The sequence below is a fragment of the Bison bison genome, unplaced genomic scaffold (genome assembly GCF_000754665.1).
Source record: "Bison bison bison isolate TAMUID 2011002044 unplaced genomic scaffold, Bison_UMD1.0 scf7180017864517, whole genome shotgun sequence".
In the NCBI taxonomy this organism is placed as follows: Eukaryota; Metazoa; Chordata; class Mammalia; order Artiodactyla; family Bovidae; genus Bison; species Bison bison.
Genome location: NW_011495070.1, coordinates 1,318,823 through 1,328,703, shown reverse-complemented (window position 1 = coordinate 1,328,703; position 9,881 = coordinate 1,318,823). Strand labels below are relative to the sequence as shown.

The window sequence follows — 9,881 nt, the reverse complement described above, 5'->3', positions numbered from 1 at the left end:
CCAGCCTGGAAATTATATCAAACAATGTCTAGATAGAATAGCCTTGAGAATAGTAGGCCTTAATAATAGTTTTTGTGGAATTAACTCTACAATAGATCTTCAGACTTGTTTTTGTTGACTTTTAAAACCCATCCTGTTTTCTTTCTCTCTCTTTTTTTTTTTTTCTTTTTCAATCAGGTATACTTAACTGCTTTCCCCATTGCATAAATATTTCAAATTTCTTCCCAAATTCTTGAACATGACAACCTAATAATTGCTATATTTATTTTCATTTGTAGATGTAAGGTCGATTTATATAGGTTTTCTCAAGTTTGTAAAATATGATTTTCTAAATTCTAAATATGGCTAGTATTTCTTTTGATCCCTATTAACGACTGAATCATAACAATTTTTCACCAGAAATATTAAATGTTAAGTCAAATAGCTGATCATCAGTCCATATGCTATCTATGATTTGATCCAAGTATCTCTAAACTTCAGTTTTCTTAAGTACAAAATGTTCAGATTCAACTAGATAATATCAAAGCTTCATTCAGACACTAAAACCTCTTATGACTTTCCTGTCACTCACCAGTTCCTCTCTTGTTGGATGGAATTAAGTTAAAAATAAAAGTCTTTTTACACTGTGACTCATGGGAATGTGAGTTTTTTTTTAATTAATCTTGACAACTTTAATTCAAATGAGAAGGAAAGAAAGGTTTCTTAGGTGACCATGGATTTATTTTAATCAGACTTACAAAAGGGAAGATTCATAAACTTGGAGAAATTAAAAAAATGAATCCAAAGCTTTATATGAACTCTGGATAATGTAAAAAGGAGACATAGAATGGACTGGGGTTTGTAACAAATGCCAACAAAAACAGTCATTTTGTTCTGTTTCCTATTATTTGATAATTAGAGAAATAATGTTCTCTCTCTAGATATTGTTTTGTTAAGTGATGGCTGACAAAGCAGACTTTTAGGATCTTTCCTCTCCATAATAAAAATGACCTTTAAGCTGGAAACAAGTCTTAAAGGAAATTAAGCATCAAAATATTCAGCTACACACACATGGATGCCCATAAACATGCACACAAAGCTGAAACAATCATTAAGAACAATTTGGAACTGTAATACACTGGCTACCACTATGCGCTAATAAACTTTTGGTTTTGCAGGTGAAATAAAAATAACAGTAAACAAGGCAAAACAAAAAACTACCAGCTGCTAACTCAGCTAACTTGGCCCAAGCTCCGAAATCAGCCCATTTACTAGGTTTTTATCTGCCCTGTGGTACCAACTTGGTGGTTCAGTACGAGGGCACCCTTATGATTGGTTTCATTCTGATCTTGAACCTTGATGCTCAAAACCATATGTTGTGAATAGGCTGTTGTGCTATAACTTTTTGTCAAGTGGGCGAGCACCTACCTGATACGAATAAAAACCAAGAAACAAAACATCATATTTGCTTGCCTTAAAAAAAAAAAAAAAAACTAAACTAAACTATCTCACTATCTCAACTCTAGAAACTTCTACTCTTTCTTCACTGGTAATTTATAAGAAAGGAGTAGATAAGAAGGAATATCAAAATAATACTTGGAGTGGCATTTGGCATTCTTGAAGTATCTTTCTGGAGTTGGAAAAGAGTAATGTATAGTCGGTCTCACTGCAACTTTAAGTAGAGTGTTCTGTCAAGCTCAAAAACTGGGCTCATGATAGTAGTCACTTGTGTGTGTGTATGTGTGTATGTGTGTGTGTGTGTGTGTGTGTCTATCTACTCAGTTGCTCAGTCATGTCAACTCTTTGCAACCCCATGGATTATAACCTGTCAGGCTCCTCTCTTCATGGAATTTTCCAGGCAAGAATACCAGAGTGGATTGCCATTTGCTACTCCAGGGGATCTTCCTCAACTAGGGATTGAACCTGCTTCTCCAGTGTTTCCTGCATTGGCAGACAGATTCTTTATCACTGTGCCACCTGCACCTCCTTTAATCATTATTTATTAGGCTCTGTCCTCAATGATGAATTTAATTAAGCATAGGTAAATTCCAGTTTAGATTTTTCTCTGTTTATGAAAAATATTCTCAATCATTAATAGTAAAACACAATTTAATTCCTTTCCAGTCACTCTCAGTTGATATTATTTGTATCCATCTACCTGTGGTCACCTGGAAAAGTATATAGGTCACTTTTTCTTTTTTCTTTACTTTTTTTTTCTTTTTTGTATTTAGTGACATGTATTAGATGAGATCCAACTAAATATTTTATTAAATGCACAAAAATATAAGGAAGACTTACCTTCTGAATTTTTTTAATTTCCCAATTTCTCTTAATTTCCTTAATTCAGATGGAAACCTCATAAGACTAAAATCCACCTAAGATATATTAACAGTTGCATTATATGCTAAATTAAAGAATATTGTACCCTCAGTAACATCCACCAAATCTTTGAAATTTAGTGGATAACTGTATTTTGATACAGAAATTGTGAATGAATCGTGATCATGTTCTTTTTAAACTGTCATTTTAGAGATGTTATAATGTGTTAAAAAGCTCTTGAATCTGACTAGGTTGGACAAACCTTTTGTTCTTAGAAAAGTTTTCTTTAAAGAACTTAAAAGCTGGAAAAAGTTTCAGTCATGCCCTCTAAATTGAGGGGGTTGGACCTGCAGGATCTATAGTCTCTGCTGACTCTAAGATCTTATACTCTTAACATAGCTGTGGCCAGAAGTAGACTTATAAAAGGCGTTCAGTTCAGTTCAGTCACTCAGTCATGTCCGACTCTTTGCGACCCCATGAATTGCAGCACGCCAGGCCTCCCTGTCCATCACCAACTCCCAGAGTTCACTCAAACTCATGTCCATCAAGTCAGTAATGCCATCTAGCCATCTCATCCTCTGTCGTCCCCTTCTCTTGCCTTCAATCCCTCCCAGCATCAGAGTCTTTTCCAATGAGTCAACTCTTCGCATGAGGTGGCCAACGTATTGGAGTTTCAGCTTTAGCATCAGGTCCTTCCAATGAACACCCAGGACTGCTCTCCTTTAGAATGGACTGGTTGGATAAAAGAGATGTGCGGGGTGAAAGGATGATACAGGCACTTCTAATGAAGGAAAGGGAAGGCTTAGGAAAATTTTAAAAAGTCATAAAATGAATAGTTTATCTTTTGTTTGGTATTAAGGCCCTAATGGCTTTTTGTTTGACTTCCTTTGTGACTATTTAAGTTCATTGAGAGTTATGTCTCTAAATGTTAGTGTTTTCTTTACTTCACTACAGTCAAGGTATTTAATAAATGTCAAAATAGACTGAACTCTGTTTATAAAAGTTAATTTATAAAGTTTTTACTTTGAGAGGAAGATCTTTAGAAAAATGTCTTAAAATAGCATTAAACACTTGACATTCTTTCTTTACAAATAAAATATTTTCCTAGTATTTTAACAAGTTTTATTTTTCAATTGAGATGGCATACCTTTTTCTCAGAAATGTTTTTTTTTTTTTTTTAAGTTGAACTGATAGTAGACTTACTATATATATTATTTAGCAACAGCTACTTTCACTCCCATGTACTCTAGTGTTACAAAAAATATTTTAGCTGTTTGGACATAAGCTTCAATGCTCATTCAAAAAATTATTTTAGCATTGTATGAGTTAGAGAAAAAAGCTAAAGAGTACCTAGTGTGGTAGGCAAAAGGGTCCCCTCAAAATGTCCATGCTTTAATTCATAGACCCTGTTAATATATTACATTACATGGCAAAAGGAACTTTGTAGTTGTGATTTCGGTTGCATTCATGCTGTCGCTTCAGTCGTGTCCGAGTCTTTGGGACCTGATGTACCTTAGCCTGCCAGGCTCCTCTGTCCATGGGATTCTCCATGCAAGATTCCTGGAGTGGGTTGCCGTGCCCTCCTCCAGGGGATCTTCCCCACCCAGGGATCAAACTCTTAAATCTCCTGCATTGATGGGTGGGTTCTTTACTGCTAGTGCCACCTGGGAAGGTAGTTTAGGCTATCGACCTTAAAGTAAGGAGAGTAGCTTGAATTATCCAAGGGTTCCAATCTAATTACATGAGCCTTTAAAAAAATCAGAGAATTTTTCATAACTGAAGGAAAAAGTAACAGAGGAGGGAAAATCGGAGAGATTTTAAGTTTAAGAAAGTTAAGACCTGCCTTTTTTGGTTCCGAGATGTGGGGTCCTATTTGCAAGGATGATACTGAGGCTTCTAAGGATGAAGCATGGGTGCATGCTAAATTACTTCACTTGTGTCTGACTCTTTGTGACCCCAGGGACTGCAGCCCACCAAGTTCCTCTGTCCATGGGATTCTCCAGGCAGGAATACTGAGGGGGTTGCCATGCCCTCCTCCAGCGGATCTTCCAAACCCAGGGATCAAACCCCAATCTCTTATGTCTCCTGCATTGGCAGGTGAGTTCTTTATCACCAGTGCCACCTGGGAAGTCCCTAGAGATTATGAGTAGACCCTAATTGAGAGCCAGGAAGAAAATAGTGACTACTATCCTATAACCAGCTGGGTTCAGCTGACAACCTGATTGAGCTTGGGGATAGGAAGGGATATATTCTAAAATCAGACTATATTCACTTGTATTGTCTTTGCTGCTGCTGCTAAGTCACATCAGTCGTGTCCAACTCTGTGCGACCCCATAGACGGCAGCCCACCAGGCTCCTGACTCTGGGATTCTCCAGGCAAGAACACTGGAGTGGGTTGCCATTTCCCTCTCCAGTTGATGAAAATAAAAAGTGAAAGTGAAGTCGCTCAGTTGTGTCCGACTTCGCAACCCCATGGATTGTAGCCTACTAGGCTCCTCCATCCATGGGACTTTCCAGGCAAGAGTCTTTAAGTATACCTAAATAGATGTTTCCTGATATCCTCCAAAATACTGCAGATAGTAGATATTAACTACATCTGCTGAATAGAACCAAATGATCATGTTAACCATTGAAATAGCACTGATTATAATATCTGACACTTGATATATAGTAGAAATGTTATATTAGCATCTTCCTTCTATATAAATATCCCAAGTGCAATTAATGCCATTCATTGGTATACTGGTGCTGTTTTTTTAGGAATGTAGTTCCAGAACTCACTGCTCAGTTTGCCCTTTAATGTCAGGTAAATCACAGTATTACAGAGAAAATAGCTTAGATCAAAGAAAGCCAAAACATTCAAGTCAATTAATTCATGAACTTCAATAGCCAGTGGATGGTGAGTCTCTAATTTATTTTAAAATGTGACAGTTGAAGCAAAAGGACGCTGGTTTAGAAAGTTGTACATGTGAAGCATTAGCTGAAAGAAGCACAGAGTTTGACTGAAGCATCAATTTTAGAATACTTTAAAACTCCATTCAAGAGTATTAGAAAGATAAATGAACAAAGAAAAATAAATGAAGGGGAAATATAAATTAAGAAAATATCTGATAAAGTATAAGAATTAAACTTCACTGTTGTAGTATTTTCAGATTCTGTTTTATGTGTATTAGAGTAGACAAGAAGCTGTATTATTCATCAAAAGTGAAAGGGATTGAATTAAAATTAATAAGCCATAATGCTCCATATTGGGTTCATGCTTTAGAAGTTTAATGCAATAGCAATTGAATGAGCATTTTCTATAAATAAAGGAAGGGAGTTATTATTCAAGCCCATATGTTAAGGGCCACTTCAGTGCTACCAATTCTCAACTCTGTATTAAATAAAGTTTAAGACAACATTCCAAAAACTAAAATCATGGTATCTAGTCCCATCACTTCATGGCAAATAGATGGGGAAACAGTGGAAACAGTGACAGACTTTATTTTTGGGGACTCACTGCAGATGGTGACTGCAGCCATAAAATTAAAAGACACTTACTCCTTGGAAGGAAAGTTATGACCAACCTAGACAGCATATTAAAAAGCAGAGACATTACTTTGCCAACAAAGGTCAGTCTAGTCAAAGCTATGGTTTTTCCAGTAGTCATATATGGATGTTAGAGTTGGACCATAAACAAAGCTGCTGCTGCTAAGTCACTTCAGTCGTGTCTGACTCTATGTGACCCCATAGACGTCAGCCCATCAGGTTCTCCTGCCCCTGGGATTCTCCAGGCAAGAACACTGGAGTGGGTTGCCATTTCCTTCTCCAATGCATGAAAGTGAAAAAGTGAAAGTGAAGTCGCTCAGTCGTGTCTGACTCTTAGCGACCCCATGGACTGCAGCCCACCAGGCTCTTCCATCCATGGGATTTTCCAGGCAAGAATGCTGGAGTGGGGTACCATTGCCTTCTCCAAAACAAAGCTGAGCACTGAAGAATTGATGCTTTTGAACTGTTGGTGTTGAAGAAGACTCTTGAGAGTCCCTTGGACTGTAAGAAGATCCAACCAGTCCATCCTAAAGGAGATCAGTCCTGAGTTTTCCTTGGAAGAACTGATGCTGATGCCGAAACTCCAGTACTTTGGCGACCTGATGCAAAGAACTGACTCATTTGAAAAGACCCTGATGCTGGGAAAGATTGAAGGCAGGAGGAGAAGGGGACAACAGAGGATGAGATGGTTGGATGGCATCACTGACTCAATGGACATGAGTTTGGGTAAACTCCGGGAGTTGGCAATGGACAGGGATGCCTGGCATGCTGCAGTCCATGGGGTTGCAAAGAGTCAGAGATGATTGAGCAACTGAAGTAAACTGAACTGAAGTTTAAGACAAAGCTTACTTTACCTTACCAATTGCTCATGTAATAACGATATGGTTTTCTTATCTGAAATAAAAATACCTTCACTGCATAGATCGTATTTAAAAGTTACATTTTTAAAATAAGGATAAGTAATGTCATTTGCATGTTTCCTTCTAGAAATAAGCTGTAAAATCAAAATACCTTTAGTATTTGTAGTGATAGGTATTCTCTGTTTTATTGCAGATAAGCTAAAAATATCAAATCTATAGGATCTGAAGGGAAGGTTTATATAACTCAAGATATCTGTCCATGTTAGTAGAATAAGAGACTTTTATTATATTATTTACATATAACTGATACATCACTTCCCAGGTGGTGCTAGAGGTAAAGAATCCTGCGGGGAGCTGCCCGTGAGAACGGGGTCCTTTATCTAAAGGACACAGCTCTGGGAGCTGCCTCAGTCCTTGAGGGTTTGCTTGCAAACATAGCTCTCTGTCCCGCCACCCCAGAGATTAGGCGATTATTTACTGCAGACACCCGGAGTTCTGGACAAACTTCTCACACACAAGGAAATGTTATCTGGTGTAAGAAATAATAACAGGGTGCCATTCCCATGCTCTCAAGATTTCTTGTGACTTTTTGTAAGATGTATAGGTCAACCAAGAAAAATGTTAACTGTCTTGTTTTTCTCTTGCTCTCCTGTATAAATATAAGATGCTGAATAAAGTCATGGTCAGACCGCTTCCCTTTGTGGAGATGTGTCTGATCCTCTCGACCCCATCTTTGCTGTAGTATTCTTTTGCTGTAGTATTCTTTCTCAGCCGCGTCGGGCACGTTCTCGGGACCTGATTGAGTTTGTTGGCTGGCTCCGGCAGGTGGCGCCCGAACAGGGACTCGAGAATCAGAGCGCAACGACGGCCGCTGCCCGTCAGGATTGAGGTAAATAACGAGGAATTCCTAATTATTTGAAGTAAAGGGCAGGGAGTGTTATTGCTGAGAGTAATAAATCATGGGACAAGGCAATAGCCACCAGTTATTTGTACATATGTTGAAAACTATGTTAAAAGGCAGGGGAATTCATGTAAATAAGTTACACTAGAGAAGTTTTTACTTTTTATAGAAGAAGTTTGTCCTTGGTTTCCAGAGGAAGGAACAGTTAGTCTGGAAACTTGGAAGAAAGTAGGAAAACAATTGCAGACATATTATTCCTTACATGGTCCCAATCGTGTCCCTGTGGATGCTTTTTCTTTGTGGACTCTCATAAGAGACTGTCTGGATCCTGAACATGAGGGACATAAGATTCAAACAGCCCTCCGGGATTCCACAGAACCCAAAGTTGCAGAGCTTTCCGCCCCTCCGCCTGAGCCACTTTATGCCATGCCTGAGAGAACAGCTTGTAAGGCTGGAAGGAATGATGATGTGTTAAGCTCTGATGAACAGGAAGAGTTAAATGAACAAGTGGCTCAATACCATAGAGAGGATATGCCTTGGGAGATGATGGTTAGCGTGCAACCGCCCTCGGGAAAAGGGGAATTAAAGCATTCAGGGCTTTCCGAAGAACAGCTGGAGAATTTAATTCAGAAAATTGTTATAGCAGTAAAAAAGGATGCACAGGGAGAGTCCCGCTCCAGCCAGCCTGTGCCTCCAGCATATCCTTCCTCGGTTCTTGCTGGGCTCGACCCACCTCCGCCTTTCGTAGAACCACGAGAGTTTATACCTATCCCTGCTTCTTTGCCCGGTGAAAACATAAAAATTAGAAGTGAGATATTATTATCTCCTCTTCAACAAGCGATTAAGCGAGCTAATGAAGAAGGAGAACATATTCCCGGGTTTTCAGGAATCTATCCAGTATTTGAAAGTGCTCAACAGCAGAGGTATTATGAACCGCTACCCTTTAAGCAACTAAAAGAGTTAAAAATGGCTTGTGCACAATACGGCCCGACTGTGCCATTTACTCAGGCTATTATAGAGGCTTTAGGAAATCAAAATCTGCCACCTAATGATTGGAAACAGGTTGCTCGGGCTTGTCTATCTGGAGGAGATTATTTACTATGGAAATTTGAGTTTGCTAAAAAGGGGAAATTGTATCTCAATACCCCCTCCAACTCTCTAAACCATGCTTTATTTGTTCTAAATTTTTTACAATTGGATATATGTGGCCGTTCAGCAGCACAGCGATTTTGGAACTTTGATGCGCAAACAATAAGACCTAAAGTCTTTTGGAAAGACCCAGTTGTGGGAAGATGGTATGGACCAGATCCAGTAATAATTTGGGGACAAGGGCATGTTTGTGTTTTCCCACAGGATGCCGAAGTGCCGCGCTGGCTGCCGGAAAGGTTGGTATGCATGGCGGAGACGATCTCTAGTAAACCAGATGAGGAGATTGACGATTCAAGAGCATGATGAATTACCATCTCGGCAACAACTCCACGCATTGATGCGAGAGGCACAGAATTGTGTTGCTGTGCAGGGCGATCTGATATCGCCTTTAAGCTTCCTGATAACCTTATTAATTATCTTAAATCAGATTAATACTGCACACTCTGAAGAATATTCAAATGCTTACTGGGCTTATTTTCCCGACCCTCCCCTTCTCCAACCGGTGGACTGGGAGGGTCGGTCCATTCCCATATACACTAATGATACTGTGGCTTTGGGTGGTTTTTCAGATAAACATGTTATTCCTAGTCAAGTTATTTTCTCTTATCATGGAATGTTTGATCATTTACCTATTTGTCTGTCTAGATATTTTAATTCAACAGGATGTCTTTTTGTTGGGGAGTCAGGATATGCTGATTATGACAATGGTTGGAGCCTATATATTCCTGGAGTAACGAAAGAATCTGGAACTCCTCAACGTCGTAATGGAACTGGTCCTTTAGATATCACTTTCTGCGACTTTGGAACAAGGGGAAGAGTCACTGCTGCACCATGGAAACTGTGTCGAGATGGAACTGCTACGGTTTATAACATATTTGGGACAAATGAGTCATTGTGGGACTGGTCTCCAGACTCGGCCCGAAACCCTGGAGCTCAGGATAATAGAAACTTTGCATCCCGTATTTGGAACTTGGGCGGCTCTAAAGTGTTCCAAACAGAAATCTGGAAACTAGCTGCCGCCCTTGGATGTGAGGGTTCCTACCTTCAGGTGGGATCAAAAGTGAGACACGGTTATTTATGGAATCTCACCATGAGGTACCCTCGTGCATGTGTGCCTCACCCTTATGCTTTACTAGTAGGATCTA

General features: G+C 39.2%; 1 protein-coding gene across 1 annotated transcript in view; it reads left to right on the top strand.

Annotated features, from left to right (window-relative positions):
- The first annotated feature begins 8,941 nt into the window (after positions 1 to 8,941).
- The window catches only part of LOC104981297, a 204,064-nt gene continuing 203,124 nt past the window's right edge, over positions 8,942 to 9,881 (top strand). Inside the window, exon 1 of the mRNA XM_010830309.1 lies at positions 8,942 to 9,875. Within this exon, the coding sequence (XP_010828611.1) occupies positions 8,942 to 9,875 (934 nt within the window). The remainder of the gene's footprint in view (positions 9,876 to 9,881) is intronic.